The sequence below is a fragment of the Tarenaya hassleriana genome, unplaced genomic scaffold (assembly GCF_000463585.1).
Source record: "Tarenaya hassleriana unplaced genomic scaffold, ASM46358v1 Cleome27, whole genome shotgun sequence".
Lineage (NCBI taxonomy): Eukaryota > Viridiplantae > Streptophyta > Magnoliopsida > Brassicales > Cleomaceae > Tarenaya > Tarenaya hassleriana.
Genome location: NW_010965946.1, coordinates 1,756,773 through 1,780,984, shown reverse-complemented (window position 1 = coordinate 1,780,984; position 24,212 = coordinate 1,756,773). Strand labels below are relative to the sequence as shown.

General features: G+C 42.1%; 7 protein-coding genes across 10 annotated transcripts in view; 6 read left to right on the top strand and 1 right to left on the bottom strand.

The window, feature by feature from the left end:
* Nucleotides 1-1,439: 1,439 nt before the first annotated feature.
* Nucleotides 1,440-5,614, top strand: LOC104817443 (boron transporter 1). Of its 2 annotated transcripts, XM_010546643.1 has the most exons (13): nucleotides 1,440-1,953; nucleotides 2,049-2,131; nucleotides 2,249-2,441; nucleotides 2,526-2,664; nucleotides 2,745-2,910; nucleotides 3,066-3,232; nucleotides 3,329-3,502; nucleotides 3,605-3,700; nucleotides 3,796-3,927; nucleotides 4,012-4,331; nucleotides 4,448-4,589; nucleotides 4,855-4,980; nucleotides 5,082-5,614. In XM_010546643.1, exons 1-13 carry the CDS (start codon nucleotides 1,850-1,852, stop codon nucleotides 5,352-5,354), a joined length of 2,115 nt encoding a protein of 704 aa, XP_010544945.1. In that variant the 5' UTR covers nucleotides 1,440-1,849; the 3' UTR covers nucleotides 5,355-5,614. The 2 variants fall into 2 exon arrangements, with proteins under 2 accessions (XP_010544945.1, XP_010544946.1); XM_010546644.1 differs by lacking the exon at nucleotides 4,448-4,589 and having other exon boundaries at nucleotides 4,713-4,980.
* Nucleotides 5,615-8,710: 3,096 nt separating this feature from the next.
* Nucleotides 8,711-11,053, top strand: LOC104817442 (probable protein phosphatase 2C 49). Of its 3 annotated transcripts, XM_019202950.1 has the most exons (6): nucleotides 8,962-9,037; nucleotides 9,230-9,356; nucleotides 9,477-9,674; nucleotides 9,769-10,007; nucleotides 10,199-10,323; nucleotides 10,410-11,053. In XM_019202950.1, exons 2-6 carry the CDS (start codon nucleotides 9,264-9,266, stop codon nucleotides 10,844-10,846), a joined length of 1,092 nt encoding a protein of 363 aa, XP_019058495.1. In that variant the 5' UTR covers nucleotides 8,962-9,037; nucleotides 9,230-9,263; the 3' UTR covers nucleotides 10,847-11,053. The 3 variants fall into 3 exon arrangements, with proteins under 3 accessions (XP_010544943.1, XP_010544942.1, XP_019058495.1); XM_010546641.2 differs by lacking the exon at nucleotides 9,230-9,356 and having other exon boundaries at nucleotides 8,711-9,037; nucleotides 10,199-10,257; nucleotides 10,344-11,053; XM_010546640.2 differs by lacking the exon at nucleotides 9,230-9,356 and having other exon boundaries at nucleotides 8,711-9,037.
* Nucleotides 11,054-14,123: 3,070 nt separating this feature from the next.
* LOC104817441 (ubiquitin-40S ribosomal protein S27a-2-like) lies at nucleotides 14,124-14,803 on the bottom strand. Its single transcript, XM_010546639.2, has one exon. The coding sequence runs from the start codon at nucleotides 14,757-14,759 to the stop codon at nucleotides 14,292-14,294; it is 468 nt and encodes a 155-aa protein (XP_010544941.1). The 5' UTR covers nucleotides 14,760-14,803; the 3' UTR covers nucleotides 14,124-14,291.
* Nucleotides 14,804-16,107: 1,304 nt separating this feature from the next.
* Nucleotides 16,108-18,043, top strand: LOC104817440 (S-adenosylmethionine synthase 1-like). Its single transcript, XM_010546637.2, has 2 exons — nucleotides 16,108-16,215; nucleotides 16,693-18,043. The coding sequence occupies exon 2, from the start codon at nucleotides 16,703-16,705 to the stop codon at nucleotides 17,882-17,884; it is 1,182 nt and encodes a 393-aa protein (XP_010544939.1). The 5' UTR covers nucleotides 16,108-16,215; nucleotides 16,693-16,702; the 3' UTR covers nucleotides 17,885-18,043.
* A 444-nt stretch (nucleotides 18,044-18,487) lies between these two features.
* Nucleotides 18,488-21,302, top strand: LOC104817439. Its single transcript, XM_010546636.2, has 3 exons — nucleotides 18,488-18,912; nucleotides 19,302-20,727; nucleotides 20,815-21,302. The coding sequence occupies exons 1-3, from the start codon at nucleotides 18,642-18,644 to the stop codon at nucleotides 20,984-20,986; spliced, it is 1,869 nt and encodes a 622-aa protein (XP_010544938.1). The 5' UTR covers nucleotides 18,488-18,641; the 3' UTR covers nucleotides 20,987-21,302.
* A 351-nt stretch (nucleotides 21,303-21,653) lies between these two features.
* Nucleotides 21,654-22,618, top strand: LOC104817438 (pectinesterase 5-like). Its single transcript, XM_010546635.2, has one exon. The coding sequence runs from the start codon at nucleotides 21,713-21,715 to the stop codon at nucleotides 22,379-22,381; it is 669 nt and encodes a 222-aa protein (XP_010544937.1). The 5' UTR covers nucleotides 21,654-21,712; the 3' UTR covers nucleotides 22,382-22,618.
* A 1,331-nt stretch (nucleotides 22,619-23,949) lies between these two features.
* LOC104817436 (pectinesterase 5-like) overlaps nucleotides 23,950-24,212 on the top strand; it is a 2,257-nt gene continuing 1,994 nt past the window's right edge. The window contains exon 1 of the mRNA XM_010546634.1: nucleotides 23,950-24,210. Coding sequence (XP_010544936.1) covers nucleotides 24,083-24,210 — 128 coding nt within the window. The 5' untranslated portion in view covers nucleotides 23,950-24,082. The remainder of the gene's footprint in view (nucleotides 24,211-24,212) is intronic.

Here is a 24,212-nt window from a genome sequence, read left to right as displayed (position 1 = left end):
GCTTACGGTTTCGTGAGTCCGACAGAGGACGAGCAGAGTGCTGCCACGGAGCGCGAGGGGAGTTGACATGAGACCGTGTCTGAGTGTTGTGGGCGGAGATCGGCATGACAGAGGGCAATGGCTCGGACGCGAGAAGGACAGACTCATGATTCAAGAGCCTTTCATGCATTTCAACAAATGAGATAGGCAAGTCGCGTGCGTTGATGGCGTCCTTGACGGGGCGATACTCTTCTCCAAGACCGGCAAGAACAAGGTCGACTAGATCCTCATGATCTAGAGGCTTGCCAAGTACGGCAAGTTCATCTCCCTTTGTCTTGAAAAAGTGCATATACTCATCAATGGTTTTGCCGCCTTTGGAGAATCGTTTCATATGATCCTTGATCTGTTTTATGTGACCTCTGCTAGATCTCCCGTAGGTTGAAGCAAGTGTGGTCCATGCTTCGCTAGTTGTGGTTGCTCTTGCAATGAGGGCTTGAGAGGGGATCGAGATGGAGCCGAGTAGAGCCGAGAAAATAAGTCGATCCTGGCGAAACCAGGATGCGTACGCAGGGTTGGTTTTCACCACGCCGTTCTCGGTGATTGTCGGAGCAACACTAGTGTCCGCGTCGAGGAAGGATTCAAGGTTGTATCCTTGAAGAAGCGATCGTACTTGGAGACTCCACGTGAGATAATTTGTAGCGGATAGTTTCGACACGTTGTTGACGTTGATGTTGATCAACAATTGCGAGGGGTTTGCTGGATCATATGGCCGAACAGTGTCGGTGGTGGCAGTCGGAGTTGCGCCATCGAAGGCTGTTCCATCAGAAGACATGGTCGATTATGGTTTAAAAAAAAAAAATAAGAAAGAGGGGCTTTGATGTCGTAAAACCAGGCTCTGATACCATAAACGATAGTGTGGAAAAATGTATTTCCTTGTATTAGAAAATATGCTTTACATGAGTGATATATACACATATGAGAGGAGATGATTATGATAACAATATAGCAGATATTGAGGAGAGAATTGATACAGAAATATTAACGACAAGATATTCTATTGACTCCTTCCTTTACTTAATTCTCACAAAGATTTATCAAATTGCACATATTTTAATGTGACGATGAAGTACGTGGGTTTCGTAAGGTAAAAACACGGTTTGATAAAATTATATATATATATGTGATAAAATAAAATAAAATTAGGGTGGGTGTACTATTTATAACGTCTTATGATTGAATCATGTGATAATGTGATAAATTAAAGTTGGAAACTTTAAAATAAAAATGTCGAATATGACAATGATGAGTTGTTTCTTTGATCTCTCACACTCTCTTGATAAAATTATATATATAAACCTCAAAAAAAAAAAAATCTTTTTCTATTTTCGATTGTGTTTTTTTTTTCGGGCATTTTTTTTTTCCAGCTCTTATATATATAATATACCACGATCCTTCAGCTTCTGTCATTGCAGCCCAACGTACATTGCTATTCGCTGTTGATGTAATCGCACCACTTGCCACTTTCTCGTCGTTCAAACAAAACCCTTTTTTCTCTATCTCTTGATTACTGTAAAACCATCAAGTAATTGTTCCATGAATCGTTCTCGAGCTGTTCCAGTGAGATTCGATCTTGTTCCGAGCCTCTCCTCCGGTTTTCCCCATCTGGGTCTTCCTGCATTTTCGTCTTCTGTTCATCGCTTGGCTTGAACTGAGCATGTTCTCCGACATGGGTTTGCCTTGTGCTAAATAGCTCTCTGTCTTCGTTCCCGTACGGGGTTTGAGTTCATTTTCTACCGTTTTGGAGTGTCAGAACACAGAATATCTCCCAAGTGTTTGACAATTTGACACAGAGAAATACAGAGAGGACGCCATGGAAGAGACTTTCGTGCCGTTCGAAGGGATCAGGAATGATCTGAAAGGAAGGCTGACGTGCTACAAGCAAGATTGGACGGGTGGCTTCAAAGCTGGAATTAGGTACTCTCACTGATCTTTACGAGCATATTCTACACTGTTAGAAGTTGTGTTCTTCACTTTTATGGATATTCATAGATAATTTATCAATTTTTTAGGATTCTGGCTCCCACCACATACATATTTTTCGCCTCCGCGATTCCTGTCATCTCATTCGGCGAACAGCTAGAGCGAAACACCGGTACCAAAAAAAAAAAAAGTTTTGAACTTTTGGAAAGTTCTTGGCTTTTAATTCGCCCCAGTTATCAAAGATTACAAATTTTGGTCACTGAGTGATTCGAATTCCGAAAATCTGCAGATGGAGTTCTTACCGCTGTTCAGACCTTGGCTTCTACAGCCGTTTGCGGCATCATACACTCCATTATCGGAGGACAGCCCTTGCTGATACTCGGAGTTGCAGAGCCGACAGTGATTATGTACACTTTCATGTTTAACTTTGCCAAGGAGAGACCAGAGTTGGGTCGCAACCTGTTCTTGGCCTGGTCTGGATGGTGAGTTTCTGTGCTGTATTTATCATCCGTTTCCATTGTGAACTTGCGCAATCGGGTACTGATACATAGTCTTGATCTCTGCAGGGTTTGTGTTTGGACAGCTTTTCTACTGTTCGTGCTGGCGATATTAGGGGCATGTTCCATCATCAACAGGTTCACCCGAGTAGCCGGAGAACTGTTTGGACTGCTTATTGCCATGCTCTTCATGCAACAAGCCATCAAAGTAAGAACATGAACTCTGAATTCTATTTCCAAACCAGAAATCTCGGATTTTCATTCTTGAATAATGCTCGGATCATTCAGGGACTGGTGGATGAGTTTCGTGTCCCTGGCCGTGAAAACGGGAAGCTGCTCGAGTTCACGACTCCGTGGAGGTTTGCCAATGGGATGTTCGCTCTAGTTCTCTCCTTTGGTCTTCTTCTTACTGCACTTAGGAGCAGGAAAGCCAGGTCATGGCGATATGGAACCGGTATGAATAAATGAACCAGTTCATATGTTTCTGTTTAATGATCTGGAATCTCCTCATTTTCAGGATCTGGATCATTAGTTATGCAAACATTTCTTACAAGTGGGGTTTTCTTTTTGTTTCTTTCATCCATTTTTTTATTTGCTTTCCATGAACAGGCTGGCTTAGAAGCTTCGTAGCAGATTATGGTGTGCCATTCATGGTGCTTGTGTGGACTGCTGTCTCCTATATACCAGCAGAAGATGTCCCGAAAGGAATTCCCCGACGACTCTTCAGCCCAAATCCTTGGTCCCCTGGCGCTTATGAGAATTGGACTGTCATCAAGGTTCGTCCTTTGGCTCGAATCTCTCCGACGTTGCCACCCCCCTTATGACAAGTGTACTATACATTAGACTCATCCGGATGACTCTGAAAATTTCAGGATATGCTTAATGTTCCGATTGTTTACATTATCGGAGCGTTCATTCCGGCAACAATGATCGCAGTGCTTTACTACTTCGACCATAGTGTAGCATCGCAGCTCGCCCAGCAGAAAGAGTTCAATTTGAGAAAACCCTCTTCCTACCACTACGATTTGCTTCTTCTTGGATTTCTGGTTCGAATCTACAGAAAAAAACTCCTTATGAATCGATACTAACCGAACTTTGTGTTATATCTGAATGTTTTCCTTTGGTTGTGATTAAAAACACTGATGCAGACTTTAATGTGCGGTCTCGTCGGAATCCCTCCATCCAATGGAGTAATCCCTCAGTCTCCAATGCATACCAAGAGCCTTGCTACTCTCAAAAATCAGGTACTTTATACACAAAGTTTCGTTCTTTCTTTCGGGTTTTCTTTCGAAGAATCGGTGAATCCAAAAACATGAATGTTGTTGCTCTTTTTCTGCAGCTGCTACGAAACAGGCTTGTAAGAACAGCGAGACAAAGCATAAAAACGAATGCAAGCTTGGGACAGTTGTACGGAGATATGCAAGAGGCTTATAACCAAATGCAGACCCCTTTGGTCTACCAGCAGCCTCAAGTGAAAATCATTCTCTAGAAATCTTGTTTCTGTCAATGGAAGTTTGATCTGAGGGATGAAACGAGTGTGAATTATCTTCTGTAGGGTCTGAAAGAGCTGAAGGAATCGACAATCCAATCAACTACATGCACAGGCAATCTCAACGCTCCAGTTGACGAGACTCTGTTCGATATCGAGAAAGAGATTGATGATTTGTTGCCTGTTGAAGTTAAAGAACAGAGATTAAGCAACTTGCTTCAGGCCATGATGGTCGGAGGATGTGTTGCGGCCATGCCTTTCCTCAAAATGATCCCTACTTCTGTCCTCTGGGGATACTTTGCTTTCATGGCCATCGAAAGTTTGCCCGGAAACCAGTTCTGGGAGAGGATCTTGCTTCTCTTCACAGCCCCGAGCAGACGTTACAAGTAACATTTCTAATCTTTTCCATTCCATATACTCAACTTCAAGAAAGAAAAGAAAACCCTTTTGGATGCTTCTCTAGATTTATGAATGATGCTCATTCGCCTCGATTCTTCCGCAGGGTCCTTGAAGATTACCATGCAACGTTTGTGGAAACTGTTCCATTCAAGACAATTGCAGTATTCACCCTGTTTCAGACAGTGTATCTTCTGATATGCTTTGGTCTAACATGGGTTCCCATTGCCGGCGTCATGTTTCCTCTCCTGATCATGCTTTTAGTTCCGGTAATCCATTCCATATACTCAACTTCAAGAAAGAAAAGAAAACCCTTTTGGATGCTTCTCTAGATTTATGAATGATGCTCATTCGCCTCGATTCTTCCGCAGGGTCCTTGAAGATTACCATGCAACGTTTGTGGAAACTGTTCCATTCAAGACAATTGCAGTATTCACCCTGTTTCAGACAGTGTATCTTCTGATATGCTTTGGTCTAACATGGGTTCCCATTGCCGGCGTCATGTTTCCTCTCATGATCATGCTTTTAGTTCCGGTAAGACAGTACCCTCTTCCGAAATTCTTCAAGGGAGCTCATCTTCAGGACCTGGACGCAGCAGAATACGAAGAATCCCCGGCCGTACCTTATAATCTCGCTCAGGTACTGTTCCGTACCACACAATCCAACCCTTTTGCACATACTCCAAGCCCGTTTTTTTTTTTCGCTTCTTAGATTCTAAATCAGTTCTGACGCATTCACAGGAAGGCGAGATCGGATCCACAGCTTCGTATCCGGGCGATGCAGAGATTCTGGACGAGGTTATTACGCGAAGCCGAGGAGAATTCAGACACACGTGTAGTCCTAAGATCACGAGCTCGACTTCGACACCTGCACATCGGAGCCTGTCTCAAGTGTTTAGTCCCCGAGTTAGTGAGTTGAGGGGAGAGACGAGCCCGAGAGTTGCCGGAAAAGGGCAAAACAGTCCGAAACCGGCAACTTTTGGGAAGAGCCCTTTGAACCCGTCGCCGAACTAAAACCCAGCGATCAATAAGAAGCTAATATAATCGAAATAATGATAATGTTTGATTAGTAAAAGTAATTAATCTTAGCTCTAAGCTTCTGAGTTTTTTTTTTCTTTATCCATTTTGATGTTGTGTTGTGTTGTGATGTTCTTGGTCTTGAATTATTGTAACACCTGTCTTCATGTGTTAATTGTGTGCAATGATAATGTTGAAAGATGTAAAAAAAAAAAAAGGACATATCTCTTGACTCTTGAGTTACAGAAATCCGCACACATGAACGGGGCAGTCTTATTTGTTATATATTTTGTTTAAAAGGCCATTTTATTTTCAGTATATTATAAAGTCGATTTGAAATTTTATGGATAAAACTTGATTATTCCTTAGGAGTCTCAATTTAGATCCGAACCTCGGAACCCGCCCCCAATCCAACAAAAAATATCGGGTTTTAGACTTCAAATTTTCGATGTGAAAAAAATCGGGTTTTTGGATTGGTCAACCCTAAAGCCCGATATACTTTATAAGAAAATTAATGCAATAAAAAAATAAATTTTTTTTGGGTAACCGGATATTATGGACCAAGGTCCATACTAATTACAGGATCGAGAGTCAGTCAGGTGATTTGGAATACATGTTCCCTCCAAAATTGAGGTTCGAACTCGGGACGGAACACACGCTTTGCCCCCCATTTTACTGGTTGAACTACCTAAATTTGAATAAAAATAAAAAATGTTAACAATAAAGAAACTGAATGCAACGATCTGATTCTAACCCGGTTTCTATAAAATCAGGTTTCGGGTTTGATTGTATAGACCCGATTTTTTGTCGGACCGATTCGAACCTGAATCAGAAACATTCAAATCGAGTCGGGTAAGATTGGCCCGTACGACAAATAATAAATGTTGGAATTTATTGGAAAAAAAAAAAGATTGGATAAAAATAGAGAGAGAGTGGGAAACATGAATGATCACAAGTGATGTGGTTTTCTCCTTTTATGTGAAGGTAGTGGCTACAAAAGTTAGTCATGTCGCATATGAAGAACAGAAGGAACACATTGGTCAACGGAATCGAACCAGGAAAAGACAAGAGTACGTAGAAGACGTGAACATGTATTATTATTATTATTTTTTTTAATGTGTAAAGTGAAAATAAATGTAATTTGAAAAATAAAAACAAAGTTTTAAGCTTTACGAATAGCAATAATAAGACATTTAAAAGCAAAAGCAATGGTCTGAAATTCTGCTTTGAATAAATCACACTCATGTCATGAAGCAGTAGTTCCCCACACCACATATCTGCATCCATGCATGCATCGCCTCATTTTCTCTTTTGCCCACCAAAATAAAATAAAATTGTTGGTGTAATCACGACGACCACCTTGTGTATATAATATAACCCTTCCATAAAAAAAAAACAATGCAAACTCATTCCATATTCATAAGGGTTATATTTTCAAACCCTAGATTGTTAGTCGTATTCATAATGTTGGCGCATAGCAAATTTAAAAGAGAAGGACTTTTTATACATACATTTTTCTTATGTTATGTTTTTATATGAGAGAATTTTCGGATATCCAAATAATATGTTCAAATAAAAGCAATTGGTTGGTGGCGAACAAAGAGGAGGATATGGCATTATTTCTCTCTTTATTTCCTTTAGGGTAAAATCGGCCATGGACTCGTGGAATGAGGTGTTCACATCATTGATATTCCTCATGTCTCTAAATAATGAACTCATAAGGTCCAAATAATGTAATGATATGTTTGTCTTTGTGTTGGGTCTCTCTCTCTCTCTCTCTCTCTCTCTCTCTCTCTCTCCATAGCAACAACATCAGCAGCTTCGCAATCAGAATTTGATGAGACGGATTGGACATCCTCGTTGACCTCTCCGCCCACGTTTCGACATCTTAACTATATCGATGTTATGATTTATACCACATGTAATGATTGTTTAGTTAAGTTAATGTAGGTTTATGGAATTTAAATCTATAATTAAGTGAATACAAGTAAAAGATTACATAAAAATATTCCACTTTGATCGAAAACGAGCGAGCAAGGGAACCCATTTTACCAATGGGCCTTTCTAGCAATCTTAGCGATCGAATTCGATGGGCTTGTCGGCCCAATCTATCCATATCTTCAGTCCATCCCTACAGCCTTTTTGTAGTTAACATAAAACCATCATATAAACCATGAAGTTTACATATCCAATCTGTAAATTTAATTTAAATTTAAAATATGAAAATCCAAAAAAATAGATCTATAGTATTTATTTGATTTTTTCAATAAAATAGCTTTCCATTTTTTTTTAGAAAAAACAAATATATAAAGTACTGACTTGATTTTATATTGATTTTTAGATTAAAAAATTTGGAAAAATCTAGTCATTAATGCTCCAGAATTGCTGGTTTTAATGTTTTGTGAGGAGTTGGACATATATTAAAATATTTTCTAATATTACTAATAATTATAATCAGTTTATAATTGGTCATATCTAGGATTATTGCGGGCACTTAACTTCTTGGTCCATGATTAAATAAATATTCGCACAATAATTGGATGCATGAATATTGAATATGTAAACTCAACTCGTTTTTATTTTCCTTGTACCAACAAATAAACTTTCAGAAGACAAAAAAAAAAAAAGAGAACTGACGTGGCACGATGAACATTAAACATCTTGCTACAAATTTGATTATTCTAATCATACACTAAAAACAAAACTAATATTTATTTTTTTACATTTTAATCCTTTTTTCTAGAAAAAAGTTTAATACGCTCCCGTCATCATCCATATTGGAAACCCACGAGGACAGGTCTAGACTCCTCTGGGCCGTCGAAAAGCTCGAATCTACGTGTAAGTGGGCCCAGCTGGCGATTTTGACGGTCCAGATTTAAGCCCAATATTAATTCTTTAGGAATAGTAAGGGTAATATTGTCAATTTAGTGCGTTCCCCTCCAACAAGCCACGTAAAGCAAGTGTGAACACGGTAATGCTCTTGAAGATTCGCAGTCGGCAAGACCTTAAACTTCCCAAAATATCCCCCACATAAATAATTGAATTACATGAGTTACCCCCACATAGTAATAAAAAGTCAGCGGTAGTTGGGAGGTGAGGGGAGGATGATTCGGTCATTTCGTGGAATCGTTGTCTTTTAGACGAGTCCAATGGCTACGCGTCAAAGCCAAATCTCCACGAAGATGACACGTGGCATCCGAGAGGGCTTTGTCGTCGCCGTGTGTAATCCACACACTAACTACAAAAATCTACAAATGCAACGCTTAACCGCCACGTGTCCGTTTCTTAACCTGTAGGCACCGGTCACCTGTAATCCGCGGCATCGCCGTATATAAAATCAGCGGCAGCCCACGCGTCCCAAAGTTTCCGCGCCCCAGAGGGAAATAAGAAAGAAAAAAGAGCAAACTTTGAAATTTCAAGGAAAGTGAGAATCCGAGAAAGTTTTTGAAGAAATTTAACATTTGGTGGAGAAAATTTTTGGTTGGATTGTCGTTGTTGTGATTTCATGAGAAGAGAAGATGGTGGCTGAAGCAGAGGTTGTTTTTCAACAGAGCTTGCCGGTTCTGGATGTGCAGTTGTTCGATGGCTGCGCCGCCGTCAAATCGCCGGTTTCTTCGCCAAAGCTTGGGATGCGTCGCTCGGCGGCTTCGGTCTCCGCCGACTTGTCGACTTCTCCGGTGGTAAGTGATGAGTAGAATCTTTACCGAATTAGGATTCGTAGATTTTGTCAAAGATGTTGTAGAATACACTTGGGATTTGCTTAATATGAACAGCGGGATTTGGGGGCTACTTCCTACCTGTAACTAGCTGTATGACCTAGGTTTTACTCGTCCAGAATTAGCAAAAATGAATAAATTATGTGTTTGATTCAGACATGGTGTTCGATTTCGGGGGTCGGAGAATCTAATGCACCTGAAGAATGGCGAAATTGGCCATAGATCGATTAGTCGAGACGCTAAGGAAGTAGAAAAAGATGACTGTTATGTCGGTGGATTGATTGTATGTCTTTCTTGTCTCAAGAAGGATTTGATGCTACTTCGTAAATCACGATGATGTATTCGTGTTTATCAGTGGAGAAGACAAAACTGGAATATCTGATACAACCTTGTATGTTTTCAGGGTCTAAGAGTTGCAGATCCTTTTCCGGGGGATGATTGCTATTCGAGTGTCTCCGTGTATCTCCCGACCATCCGGTCTGGAAGCTGTGCCGACATTGGGCCGAGGAGATTCATGGAAGACGAGCACATTTGCATAGACGATCTGCCCTCCCACGTTCGGTCTCTCTCTGAGCTGCCAAAGCCGAGTGCTTTCTACGCGGTAATTCATCCATCTATACTTTCCCCTGTATCTTATTTGATGGAGTTATGTCATAACATGGAGATGTCTAATGACGCGATATGACTGTATATAGGTTTTTGATGGCCATGGAGGACCAGAAGCAGCCTCTTACGTACGGGAAAACGCCATTAGATTCTTCTTTGACGATGCTAAGTTTCCACGAACATCGTCAGAAGTGGACAGTGTTTACTTGGAAGAAGTCAAGGGCTCGTTGAGAAATGCCTTCCTTCAGGCTGATCTTGCTTTGGCTGACGACCACAATGTCAGCTCGTCTTCTGGCACCACCGCCCTCGTCGCCCTTATTTTCGGGAGGTACAGGCTCGTTTCGATGTTTGAATTTTGATATCTGTTAGTAAGATATGGGATATTTGGTGGATAAATTCATATGATCATACATGAATATCAAGATTTCAAGATTGCAGATAACTTGGAAAGTCTGATGGATATGAGAATGGTGTTGTTTTGCTTATCCACTGATCTTGTTTGCCCCTCTCTTTATGCAGACTTCTAATGGTGGCGAATGCAGGCGACTGCAGAGCGGGTCTCTGCAGAAAGGGGCAAGGCATAGACATGTCTCAGGACCACAGACCGATCTATCCACCTGAAAGACGGAGAGTCGAAGAATCAGGCGGCTTTAAAGGGGAAAAGCCATAGACATGTCTCAGGACCACAGACCGATCTATCCACCTGAAAGACGGAGAGTCGAAGAATCAGGCGGCTTTATCGACGACGGTTATCTAAACGGGGTCTTGTCCGTGACCCGTGCTCTCGGCGACTGGGACATGAAACTCCCCCGTGGCAAGCCATCTCCTCTCATAGCCGACCCCGAGATCCGTCAGATAACCCTGACCGAAGACGACGAGTTTCTCATAATCGGATGCGATGGAGTCTGGGACGTGATGACGAGCCAGCAGGCCATCTCCATTGTGAGGAGGGGGCTGCGTCGGCACGACGATCCCACCAGGTGCGCGAGGGAGCTCGTGATGGAGGCCTTAAGGCTCAAGACGTTTGATAACTTGACTGTGGTCGTGGTCTGTTTCTTGTCGGGAGATGAGCCGTCGCCCTCGCTGTCGCGGCTGGAGAAGCAGCAACGGTGTTGCAGCCTTACGCCGGAGGCTTTCCAGAGCCTGAGGAGCCTACTGGATGGATGAAATAGATGATGACGAATAATTATAAATGTTTTTTTTTTTTGGGGGACGCTGCTCTGCGTTGGGGAGAGGAGGTTGTGGGAGCAGCTTGCAGTTTTGAGATAACCCTTTGTTGTTTATTATTATGCTTGTCTTGTATTTACGTGGTTACATTTACGTGTATATACTTATTTCGTGTTGTATATAATATGTTATTTTCGTGGACTCGAAGTATGGGATTATATACGATTTTGCTGCGGCAGCAAACACAAGTGGGGAAAATCACCCAAATAACCCTATTTACGTCGCAATCTATTTCAGTGTACTACCACATAAAGAAAAAAAAAATTCAATTTTAACCCACTTTTCGGTTGAAAAAGTCCGAAATACCCTTTTCGTTTTATTTTTTGCGATCTTATTACGACTAACATATAACTGATATACAACTAAAAATAAGACAGATGATTTTTTGCCAACTTTTTTAGAATCAATTGTAACTATATTTAGACTTAATTACGAAGTCGTAATAATGAAGTTGTTTTGAACGGATAAATATCATAATTCATTAAGGGTAATTTCGTCTTTTCGTAGGGAAAAAAATGTGTTATGTTTTCGGTGGTGGTGTATGGTGGTGTATAGGTGAAATAGATGCGACCCAATTGGGTTATTTGGGGTAAAAAACCCACACAAGTGCGATACCTTTTAGAAGACAAGCCTTCAGTTTTTGTAAATGTGTCACACGTCCTCAGAAACAAATGTAACTGCACAAACCAAATAACGATCCGGTGGTGCCAGCGGCATTGGAGCCGCAGCCGTTAAGAGTGTTCGCTGAACACGGCGCTCGGGTCCTCATAGCCGACGTACAAGACGACCTGGGACCAACAGTCCCAGTTTCCATAGGAATCCACAAAACGAATGTGTTTGAACAGGACATCAATGAAATCAGATGCAATTCAAACCATTTTGATGTCCATAAAACCTAGAAATTCATCATACTAGGTACGAATGTTCAACATCGAATCCTTTAACAACGAAGTACTCAAGAAAAAAACCAAATAGAAAAAAAAAGTTTTATCAAAAGACATAGATCTGTCGAAACGCGATTCACTCGTCGCCACCGTCTTTCTGGTAAACGTAGGTGAGGCCACACTTACCGCAGTAGTGACGGTCGAAGTGACTCGCCATGAAAGTTCCCGCACCGCAGTTCGGGCACTCCTTCCTGAGACGCTGAACCTTGTTCGATCCGTCGACCTTGTAGAACTGGAGGACAGCGAGCTTGACCTTCTTGTGCTTGTGCTTGATCTTCTTCGGCTTTGTGTAGGTCTTCTTCTTCCTCTTCTTGGCGCCACCACGGAGGCGGAGGAAGAGAGGAAGTGAACAGCTGAAGCAACTGGTCGTCGAATTTGCAGTAGTCGTTCTCCTTCGCATGCATCTTCCTCTCGTACACCCTCGGGAAGAACTTTACCAGGAAGTCATTCATCGCCGTCACTCCTCCTGCGATTAGGGTTTCGGTTACTTGCGTGGAAAGTAAACAGAAACAAAAGCAGTGTACAATAACTGAAGAAACCAGTACCTGAGATGCCGATGTCGTAACCGAACATGAGGCCTCCGCAGGCGGCGAAGCACCAGCAGAAGATGACGTAGATCAAACTCTTCAATGTCTGATCCGTCTTCATCTTTGACGTGAAAAATCTGGCGGGATCCCTTCCTTGTCCTGGATCTTCGCCTTCACATTGTCGATGGTATCCGAGGATTCGACCTCTAGGGTTATGGTCTTCCCCGTTAGGGTTTTCACGAAGATCTGCATCTCTGCTGCGGCGTGACCAATTTCTCTTCTGAGGGGAGGAAAATAAAGGAGTAGGGGGATGCTAGGGTTTTAAAGGGTGCGGCGCTGCTCGTCAATTACGTAATTATAACTGGGTTTTCTGGTTTGGGCTTTGGACTGGGCTTTTTGGACTTTGGGTCTCATATCCACTGAATTAGGGCTTACATCAGGCCCACGTATGGTTAAAACAAAACAAAGACCAACCTAAATGATTAAATTCAAGGTTAACATGGCTTCCCGGTTAAGAGGGCACCGGTCCGGTACCGGTTGAAGTTTGAGCCGGCTGGGCCGCTTGGTTGGTCAGTGCCTTGTTTACTTCAATATCACAAACTCAACTCACAAGCGCATTTTGGTAAATTGGTATTTGACTCATGAGTCATTGATTGTATCATTTTATGCAGGGCCAGTGCTTTGTGTTACTTCTAACTTCTATCTCACATACCCAACCACACTTTATTCTAATTAAAATTCTAATCTTCTAAGATATAATTGAATTGATACGAGAGTTTTTAAATAAAATAAAAAATATTAATTCGACAAACTAATGCAATTTTATCTAAAAACTATCGGTTCCGTTTAAAACACAATTCTAAAAACCAAATCAAGCCCCATTTATTGATTCTCATTAGAAACCCCAGTTTTCTAAATAGAACATTTTCTAATTGCTTAATGAATGGTTTAGAGGGTGCATATATATATATATATATGTTTATATAAGAGGGAAATAAGAGTTTATTATTTTCTTTAAATGAGTATCAACGTCTCCACTTCGGATAGGGGTGGACATTTTAGTTCAGGACCGAATCCGAACTAGACCGAACCGAATAACGTTTGGTTCTAAGATACACTTTTTATGGAACCAAATGAACCGTTCTCAAACTAAACCGTGTAAATACCAAACCAAACCATATGAATACCGAACTAAAATTCAAATATTCCACTAATATATGTATAAATACTATAGTTTTGGTACTTATTTGGTATTCATATAATGTTACCGTTCCGAACCGATACTAAAACCGAACCGAACCGTTTAACATTCGGTTCTAGTTTGATACACTTTTTATAAAACCGAAAATACCGCTTCCGAACCGAACCGAAACCTGAAACGCCCACCCCTAGCTTCCTAGCTTCGGACATGGAATAGCATCAGCAATCAGCAATGAGGAAGAGTTCTGCAACGCCACAGGGAATCCGAAAGGCATGGCGCTGAAGGCTTCGCCATGTGGCAGAGGCAGCATTGTTCATGGCCTCGGACGGGTCGGCTTACGTCCGCGGCCGCAACTCGGTGGTGAGCGGGGGTTACTCGGTGGTCAAACAACCTCCTTTAGCCCAATAAACTCACAAAACGTTTGTATTTGTAAAACCCTAAAAATTATGCCCTAAATTTCATGGACCAATCACAAAACTCTGAATAATATCGTTCTCAAATTCATATGAACAAGACATCAATGTAATCAGAAGCAATTCAAACAATAGCGAGCAAAAGACTTCGATATCCATTAAAAAACTAGAAATTAATCACGCTCAGTACGAATATCCAGAACCAAGGTTGTTAAACATAGGATCCTTTAACAAGTACTCAAGAAAAAAACACATAAAAAAAAGCGTTTATCAAAAGATAGAGATCTATCGAGACGCGATTCACTCGTCGCCTCCGTCTTTCTGGTAAACGTAGGTGAGGCCACACTTACCGCAGTAGTGACGGTCGAAGTGACTCGCCATGAAAGTTCCCGCACCGCAGTTCGGACACTCCTTCCTGAGACGCTGAACCTTGTTCGATCCGTCGACCTTGTAGAACTGGAGGACAGCGAGCTTGACCTTCTTGTGCTTGTGCTTGATCTTCTTCGGCTTGGTGTAGGTCTTCTTCTTCCTCTTCTTGGCGCCACCACGGAGGCGGAGGACGAGGTGAAGCGTCGACTCCTTCTGGATGTTGTAGTCGGCGAGGGTGCGGCCGTCTTCAAGCTGTTTCCCGGCGAAGATCAGGCGCTGCTGATCCGGCGGGATCCCTTCCTTGTCCTGGATCTTAGCCTTCACATTGTCGATGGTATCCGAGGATTCGACCTCTAGGGTTATGGTCTTCCCCGTTAGGGTTTTCACGAAGATCTGCATCTCTGCTGCGGCGGTGACCAATTCTCTTCTGAGGGGAGGTGATTAAAAGAGATCGAGGGGCGGGTGCTAGGGTTTTGAAGGGTAGGGCGCTGCTGATTAATTACGTAACTACCACTGGGTTTTCGGTGTGGGCTTTGAACTGGGCTTTTTGTACTTTGGGTCTCATACCCTCATCGCTGAATTCGGGCTCGCGTCAGGCCCAACTATTGTTAAAAAAAAAAAACAATCCAATTATATAATGGATTCCCGGTTAAGAGTCTACCGGTCCGGTTCTGCTTCAACTGTTGAGCCGGCTGGTCCGCCTAGTTGGTGGCTGCCTTGTTTACTTCAATGTCAGTCAAGTCACAGCGCTTTTGGTAAATTGGTATTGAGTCATTCGATTGTCCTTTTTATGGAGGGTCAGTTGCTCCAAACCCCACTTTATTCTCATTAATATTTAATATCTTATTAGATATAATTGAGTTGATAAGAGAGTCTTTCAAATAAATAGAAAAAAATATTTATTAGTTATAAAAAAAACTTGCACAATTTTATTTTAAAAAAGACAGATTTGTTTAAACACCCGAAATCAAACCCTATTTTTGGAATTATCATTATAAGCCCCATTTTTCTAAATAGAACATTTTAAACCCTATATATACACTAGCCACCAACCGCGTTAGCCACGAGGGACGTGGTGAATGGCATGGAAGCCGTCGAGCTGGGAAACCGGCTGGGGTTGGTGAGTGACCGGTGGTCCCCGGTAATTACCCGGAAAAAAAAGGCAAGCCTCGCATCTGGCAATTAAATTAAAAATATGCTATAATTGATTTCAAGATCCGCATCCGGTGAATGTCCTTTTCCATCACCAACAACTACTGCATATCTCAACCGTTGAAGTTTTCATCCGACGGCCGTGTTTCACCCCACGCATAAATCTTTCAGATCTAAGTTTCCACTAACAAATGCAGGATTACACCGAAGACAAAAAAAAAATTTGTTGTGTAATTGTTATTATTATTTGGGTAAAAATACACATTTGATTCCACTCAATATTTTATATCATTAGATAGAACCGCAATTAAATATCCGAAATCCGAATAGAATAAAGTTAAGGATGAATTAGAAGAAAATCTTTAGACATTCGTCCGCCCATATACGTAAACTAATAAAATATATATATATAACAAATTACTGGTGTTCAAAATGTGAACCAATTATTATGATTAATAACATCTTTTGTGGATATAAAAAATATATGCACTTTTTTGTTTAGGAATCAGAGGATGAAATGAATGTATATTGTTCTGAATAGAAAATTTTAAACCGGTCCATCCGGTGAGCCGGTATATCGAGACGAATTTCCTATAAAAGGAAGGCGTGCGGAGCGTGAAGAGCCGTGCCCAGTGCTTCGGTGTCGGCTGCATCTGCTCCTCTGAGATTTCGTCGCCAACTTTCATACACTCTCTCTCCACAGGTCCTCTCTCTCTCTCTCCTCCTCTTCTCTTTCGCTCTCCACTTGGCTTGATTTTTCGTCAGATCTGTGCCGATGTTGTTGCTGCTTGGTTTTTGGGGTTTCAGAGACATTTGAGCTCGCACTTGATTGTTTTTTTAATGCTATGGAGTTGTTCGGTTCTAGTTTTGTTTTGGATAGTATTCACTCTAGGATCCGCGGTCTTCACGGGATTCTGTTTGCGGCCATTTTTGGGCGAATCTGCGATTTGATAGTAACATTTTCAAGGATTTTTTAGTTCATGTTTCCGATTTTGATTTTGATTCTGATTCGGTTCTAGAATCTAACGCAACCTTTACGCTACTATGGAATCTTTGGTTTCCCATGATGAATGGATTTATGACATGGCATGCACTTTTGTGTCTTGATATCCATGGTACCTTGTCATCGGTAAACAGATTGTGATTTCCCGATTTGAGATTTCTCTTTTGTGGATTGTAGCTTGTAAGAAATGGAGTCCTTTCTATTCACATCCGAGTCTGTGAACGAGGGACACCCGGACAAGCTGTGTGACCAGATATCTGATGCTGTTCTTGACGCCTGCCTTGAGCAAGACCCCGACAGCAAAGTTGCGTGTGAGACTTGCACAAAGACCAACATGGTCATGGTTTTCGGAGAAATCACCACCAAGGCCAAGGTTGACTACGAGAAGATAGTCCGCGACACATGCCGCAACATCGGATTTGTCTCCGACGATGTGGGTCTTGACGCTGATAACTGTAAGGTGCTGGTCAACATTGAGGAGCAGAGCCCCGACATTGCTCAGGGCGTCCATGGTCATTTCACCAAGCGCCCTGAAGAGATCGGAGCCGGTGACCAGGGTCACATGTTCGGGTACGCCACCGACGAGACCGCCGAGTACATGCCCTTGAGTCATGTGCTTGCCACAAAGCTCGGTGCCCGCCTCACTGAGGTCAGGAAGAACGGAACTTGCCCTTGGGTGAGACCTGACGGTAAAACTCAGGTGACGGTTGAGTACATCAATGAAAACGGTGCCATGGTCCCTGTCCGTGTCCACACCGTCCTCATCTCCACCCAGCACGACGAGACTGTCACAAATGACGAGATTGCCCGTGACCTGAAGGAGCATGTGATCAAGCCTGTCATCCCCGAGAAGTACCTGGATGAGAAAACCATCTTTCACCTCAACCCATCAGGCCGGTTCGTCATCGGTGGACCACATGGTGATGCTGGTCTAACCGGACGGAAGATCATCATCGACACATACGGTGGTTGGGGGGCTCACGGGGGTGGAGCCTTCTCAGGAAAAGACCCGTCAAAGGTGGACAGGAGCGGAGCTTACATTGCCAGGCAGGCTGCTAAGAGCATTGTGGCGAATGGGCTTGCTCGGAGGGCGCTAGTTCAGGTCTCGTATGCGATCGGAGTGCCGGAGCCATTGTCGGTGTTTGTGGACACATACGGGACTGGTAAAATCCAGGACAAGGAGATTCTGAAGATTGTGAAGGAGAATTTCGACTTCAGGCCGGGAATGATGTCCATCAACCTCGACCTCAAGAGAGGTGGCAGTGGCAGGTTCTTGAAGACAGCTGCATACGGCCACTTTGGTCGGGAGGACCCTGACTTCACCTGGGAAGTGGTCAAGCCTCTCAAGTGGGAGAAACCTCAGTCTTAACTCTTAAGCCACAGAACACATTTCCCTTCTCCTCTCTTCGTCCTGTTTTCTTTCTTTCAATTCTCACTCTTACGTATTCTGATGTTTTAAGACTTCGTGTCTGTGTTCTGCCCTTGGATCTCATCCCTTTTTATTTCTCTTCTCGTCTGGTTCTTTTTATCGAATGTTGTAATGTACTTTGGTAACGAGCTTCTGTCTTGAATCTGTCGAATGTTGTAATGTACTTTGGTAACTCAAAGGCTGATTAGTTTAGTTACAGTGTTTCAAATTCTGACTTCCACAATTTTTAGAATTGTAACCAATCCATTACGAATCATACAAAAGTCGGCCAATAAACCCGAAGGCTCCGCACGCGTCTCCGCCCCTTTGACACGGAATCCGGTCAAAGTGAGTCTCTGACTCGGCGCTCAGTCGTTGCCGAGGCATCTCTGCCCAAACTGGGCCGGGGACTTTCATGGGGTAAAACCCATTTACGGAGGAAAAGCCCATTCACTTTTGTTTTTTTAACGATTTTTTCAAAAAGTGTTTTTTTTTTTTAAATTCACACCGTACCTGCACAGGCCACAGGGTAGGGTACAATGGTTTTTTTAATTATAAATTCGTTTTTAAAATCTCAGAAAGCCCGACGTACACGAGAGCACAGAGGATCGTCGATGAACACAACACGGCGGCGGCTGATAAGAAGGGAGAGAATAATTGAACATAGATTCCTCTGCGATCTCAGTGTTTGATGCAGAAGTAAGTGTTGGCGGGGGCGATGAATGCGGCGGCGGCGGAAGGAGATGAGGAGACGGCCGAGGCGCAGTACGTTAGGGCGAAGACTTCGGTCTGGTGGGACATAGAGAATTGCCAGGTTCCTAAGGGCTTGGACGCTCACGGGATTGCGCAGAACATCAGTTCGGCGCTGGTGAAGATGAACTACTGTGGTCCTGTCTCCATCTCCGCCTATGGCGACACTAATCGTATCCCTCCCTCGATTCAGCATGCCCTCTCCTCCACCGGAATCGCACTCAATCACGTTCCCTCTGGTTCTTCCCTTTCTTTCTTCTTCTCTCTCGCCCCCTTTGTTCGTTTGCGGGTTCTTGTATCTTGAAGCGCTCGTGTTGAGTGCTTCTTCCCCTTCTGCATTTCGGTGATTTTGTGTGTTTAGTTCAGTTACCTATTGGTTAGAGTTTGATTTTGGCTGGACCCTTTTAGGGTTCTTGCCATCTGGGGTTGGTTTGTACTCGTGATGTCATTGCAAGGGATTGAATTTGCTGTGGCCCTATGGACAGACAAGTATATCCATTGTGAATCATGAACTGTGGAGTTTGCTTTCTTTTGGAAAATTTATGTAAACCCAGTTGGTAGATTATTACATTTAAAAATGTTTTGAACCAAACAGTACTGATCTGATGTAAGGCTATGTCTGTCTCAGGGGTGAAAGATGCGAGTGACAAGAAGATTCTGGTGGACATGTTGTTCTGGGCAGTGGATAACTCTGCGCCTGCGAATTTTATGCTCATTTCCGGTGATAGGGACTTCTCTAACGCCCTTCACCAGTTGCGTATGAGGAGGTACAATATTCTTCTTGCTCAGCCCCAGAAGGCCTCAGCCGCTTTGGTTGCTGCTGCAAAGACTGTTTGGCTTTGGACCAACCTGGTAGTTGGAGGACCACCTCTCAGCCGAGGTGAATCCTCTCAACTTGTCCCCAATGGACGTTTTCCTTCTGACTCTGAGGTATCATCTCATCCGGGTTCTGAACAAGTTTTGTCCAGCCAATCCGTGGATCCAAATTCGGATGCCAGAAGGATTCTAGATAACAAAAACAAAGTAAACTATATTCCAAAACCATCAAGTCCGGCTGCCATGTCGAGGTTTCAGGAAAGCAAGCAACCTGCACAAGGAAAGCAGTTTAAGAAAGCTCCGCATGAGTTCTTTGGCAGAAGTGACCTGGTTTCTACAAGCTGGCCTGCTACTAATATTTTACCTAACACCACCCCTTTGGGCAATACCATCAACAGCGTGACTAGTCATCCTCAGAATCATTACCATTATCCTCCTACTGTTCGGCCAAGTCCTCTACCCGTGCAACAGCCTTACCATAACCCTGACCCTTCCTGGAATGGTGGAAATAACATCTCAAACAATGGTCAGAACCATTACCCTAATCCTGCAATGCCAGGTGGATTTGCTGTACGGCCGAGTTATGGCCCGGATAATCTGCAGCCTCCTATTGGTAATGGTTTCCGTCCAAGAAATGACGGTCCTAGATTTCCTGTTGCTTCTGCTACGAATTTACCTGACATCAGCAATCTAAGTTTGTCTCAGTATCCAAATCATTTTCAGAGTTATCCTAATTTCAATCCTCAAGCCAGACAGCAGTTCAGACCGAACGTTCAGTTCCCCTATCCTCCTAGATTCAACGGCCCGAATGACAGATATGTTACACAAAGTGGCCAAGCAATTCATTCATGGGTTCCAGGCAATGCTATGTGGGGAAATCCACCATCTGAGCATGTGCAAGGCCTTATTGATGTCATCTTGTTTGCTTTAAACACCTTGAAAAATGAAAAACTCATGCCTACAGAGCCTAACATAGCTGACTGCATTCGATATGGAGATCCCAATCACCGTGGTACCGACGTCAAGAAGGCTTTGTACAGTGCTATAGAGCATCACATGATCGTGGTGACAAATGTGGGTAAACTAAAACTCTACATTCGCAGATACGAGGCTCTGTGGAAGTGTGTAAATCCTTTGGAGGGAGACCAAAAGCAATACCCAAAAGCAACTTGGGATAGAATTCGCCGATATCTAACCTCTTCTTCAGGGCGGCTGGCTATTACAGCAACTCAGTGCAGGTAGAAAACTGTCTGCCTCCATATGTCCTTCGAGCTATGCACCTCTTGCTGTGGTTAAAATTGTTTTCATTGGCTCGGGTACTACAGGTTTGAAGCTGCACAAGTTCTGAAAAGGGAATGTCTTTACGAGCTTACTTTGGGCGATGTACTTCAAATCCTGAATATAACAGCGACATCGAAGAAATGGATTGCTCATCACCAATCGGGATGGCAACCCGTTACTATTACCGCTGCTGCGGAAGATACAGACGAGGTATGACTCTATCGACGTAACGAAGAAGGTGGCTACTCTGTTTACAAAGGATAGATAGATATATGTAGTAGCAAAGATAGGGAACTAGAGGTGTGGACAGTATTTCAAGTTCAGAAGCTAGAGGAGAAGGCTTAATAGCAGATGGAGCAATACCCATCCTTCACATGCTGAATTGTTTTTTTTTTTCATTTTCGAATTGCGTGGAGATTCTGAAAATTGAATTTTCTGCATCTGCCATTTCTCTGCTAATCATCCCAATGCCATTTTCGGACAGGATTTTGTGTTTCTATGTAGTACGTTTACTCAAGCCCCTTGAATTTTTTTTTTTTTTTTTTTTTTGGTTGGTTGATGGAACGAAATATAACTTCCAAACAGATGTGGTATCAAAATGGCAAAGGGCGCGGTTCCGTACTATTTTACGCCCTATATTTATAGAAAAAAATGAAATTTTGTTAAGAAATTGTGGTGTTAGAAACTCCGGTAAAAATAGTAGACCGGATATTGGCAATGGCATGGCCCAACACCAAAGCACAAATCCCTCTCAAACAATCATTTTTTAAAAAAAAAAAACATTAAAACGCATAAAACCCACCTCCTATTATTAGAGTAACTACGTATCCTCTTACACATATACGGTCATATATATATAATCAATCTTGTCTGCCTCGATTTCTCTCTTCCTTTCCAATCCACGGCCCTTCCCCGTTTAGAAAAAAAATTAAAAAAAAAAATATGAAGACTCCGACCAAACTCGCGTTCTCCGTTCTCGTCTTGGCCGCGGCGGCAGCCACGGTCATCGCTGTGCCGGCCAAACCCGACACCGACAGCAAGGTAAATTACGTGTTCACCCCTCATGCAAAAGCCGTGGCCGGGATCTGCCGTGTCGTGCAAGACAAGCGTCTCTGTTGCAAAACCCTAAAAAACGTCCCAACCGACGACCCCATCCAGCTCATCAGATCCATGGCTTCCGCTGCTGAGACCGAAGCCAAAAACAGCCTGAAATTCCTCGACGGGATCAAACCAAAGTACAAGGGCAAGGAGTTTGCCATCAACAGCTGCGAGAAAAAAATTAATTACGCGCTGGATGATTTCTCGGATTTCTGGAAACTGGCCGGGAAGGATCTGACGAGCATGGCGAAGAATTACTTCACGTGCAAGCAGAAGATAACTTCGATCTTCGGATACTACTCGACATGCCTCGACGACATGAAGAACGTCGACAAGAACCTTAAGAAAGAGGTTGAAAGTGGGATCGGTCTGGGGAAGAATCTGAGCGGTGAGGCTTTGGATGTTTACTCTGGTTTGAATGATATCTTCAAGGGCTTCGGCATTAAGGCGGCGCTTAACGACAAAGGAACCGACTCCTTGGAACCGCCTCCCATTTCGTACTATTACTACTGATGAAGAATACGTATGTACGACGTCGATGGCGACTTGAACGTAGGACGGGTTCTGTCTGTGATGTATTGTTATTATTATGGTACGTGTGCGTTATAGGGAATACATATATGGGGCCGGATTGGAAAGGATGGAAACGCGGTGATCAAATACTGTTGATCTTGTTTGGTCCACGTATATAATATGTTATTAATTCTTTGCGCTACAAACAATCATTTATATATATATATATATTGTACATTGAATTATTGATAATATACTATATGGTGCTTAATTATTTATGCGAGCCTTCCATATTCACACCCACACGTGACACTCCTTATTTAAACAAATGTAACGGATATTGTTACAGATCTAATCCTGGTTCATATATATATATATATATATATGGAAACGACCGTGGTATGTCCCAATATTTTACCAAAAAAAAAACTCTTAATTTCATCCTATCTCTATTTTCTGAAAGTATAGCATAAATTATGGAAGCTAAGTTAGACTGGCCATTATAAAAAATATCTTTATTTTGTTATTTTTATTTTAACATATATCTTTTATTTTCAGTTGTGACCATGTGATTCGAAATATAGTGTGGTCATATATTGATCTCATTATTTATAACGTTAAATTTATAATGTTTTAATCAAATAATTAGTAAGATATATAAAGTATAAACATAATGAATTAGTGTGATCACCATAAATTTAACGTTATAATCAATCAAAATGTGACCACACTGTATTTTGGGTCATATGGATTACATGGTCACAAATGGAGAATAATATATAGTGAAATAAAAATAGCAAAATAAATATATATTTTTTTTATATAATGCCAAGTTAGACGGTCTGCCGAATACAACATGTATGTATGAATAGGTGATCTACAACTTCATTATGGAATACTAGTAACCTAAACCTTTTTTGATATAAATAATTAGAGAACATTACTTTAATTTTATTGGGATGATACTAATTTTTATTATTTTGATATAAACAATTTAGATAGTCAAGATTATGTTCAATATATAGCTGCGTATATACGTTACCTTAGCGCTACTAACCTAAATCTTTTTTTTATAGGAGAGTCCCTTGCTCAGAGGTCTACCCCATATTTAGAATAAGATCTCAATACGATAATTATATTAGATGTTACCAATGGAGATGCGGATATATAATTTGAAAACAGTTCTAGGTCATTTCCAGGAAAAATATTTCACATCTTGTTTTAGATTAACAATTTTCGGACGGATAATTGCACTAGAGGTGTGTATTTACCAGTTATTAATTACCATTCCTTTTTACGATACTATATTTTTTTTTGTTTATGTTTATTTTTAGTCGTAATATGACCTGCTAATCAGGATGTTTGATTATCCTGTGGCGACCAAATTAAAACCTCACAGTTAACTCGCACGCGAATACAAGCCTTTGACCATAAAATTTCAGCCACTAGAGGGCCGCAAAACTCTCCTCCATGCAAAATCCATGCATGCACGTAAAAAAAGAAAACCCTAATTTTAGAAACTAAACGACGTATAAGAACCTCCACAGTGCATCTCCATATCTCCTGGCACAAGTAGTTTGATCGACTTGGCTTTGTTCGAATAAAGCCCCTCCCTCTCCGATTGTACTATCAAATAAAACCGGAGAGAGAGACCGAAAATTTAAAAAAAAGGAAAAAAAAAAGGAAAAAAAGGAGAAAAAAATGATTGGAAAGGTCGTAGTGTCGGTGGCTTCGGTCCTACTGGTAGTGGGAGTGGCCATAGGAGTGGTGGCGGTCGTGAAGAACAACAACAGCCACGAGACGCCATTGACGCCGCAGATGAAAGCGGTTC

Coding starts and splice junctions, on each gene's coding strand:
- LOC104817443 (XM_010546644.1), top strand. CDS start 1,850: ATGGAAGAGACTTTCGTGCCGTTCGAAGGGATCAGGAATGATCTGAAA. Junction 2,665..2,744: donor TCATGCAACAAGCCATCAAA/GTAAGAACATGA, acceptor CGGATCATTCAG/GGACTGGTGGATGAGTTTCG. Junction 3,503..3,604: donor TGCTTCTTCTTGGATTTCTG/GTTCGAATCTAC, acceptor ACACTGATGCAG/ACTTTAATGTGCGGTCTCGT.
- LOC104817442 (XM_010546641.2), top strand. CDS start 8,876: ATGGTGGCTGAAGCAGAGGTTGTTTTTCAACAGAGCTTGCCGGTTCTG. Junction 10,008..10,198: donor GTCGCCCTTATTTTCGGGAG/GTACAGGCTCGT, acceptor CTCTTTATGCAG/ACTTCTAATGGTGGCGAATG. Junction 10,258..10,343: donor TCTCTGCAGAAAGGGGCAAG/GCATAGACATGT, acceptor AAAGGGGAAAAG/CCATAGACATGTCTCAGGAC.
- LOC104817441 (XM_010546639.2), bottom strand. CDS start 14,759: ATGCAGATCTTCGTGAAAACCCTAACGGGGAAGACCATAACCCTAGAG.
- LOC104817440 (XM_010546637.2), top strand. CDS start 16,703: ATGGAGTCCTTTCTATTCACATCCGAGTCTGTGAACGAGGGACACCCG.
- LOC104817439 (XM_010546636.2), top strand. CDS start 18,642: ATGAATGCGGCGGCGGCGGAAGGAGATGAGGAGACGGCCGAGGCGCAG. Junction 18,913..19,301: donor ACTCAATCACGTTCCCTCTG/GTTCTTCCCTTT, acceptor TGTCTGTCTCAG/GGGTGAAAGATGCGAGTGAC. Junction 20,728..20,814: donor ATTACAGCAACTCAGTGCAG/GTAGAAAACTGT, acceptor CGGGTACTACAG/GTTTGAAGCTGCACAAGTTC.
- LOC104817438 (XM_010546635.2), top strand. CDS start 21,713: ATGAAGACTCCGACCAAACTCGCGTTCTCCGTTCTCGTCTTGGCCGCG.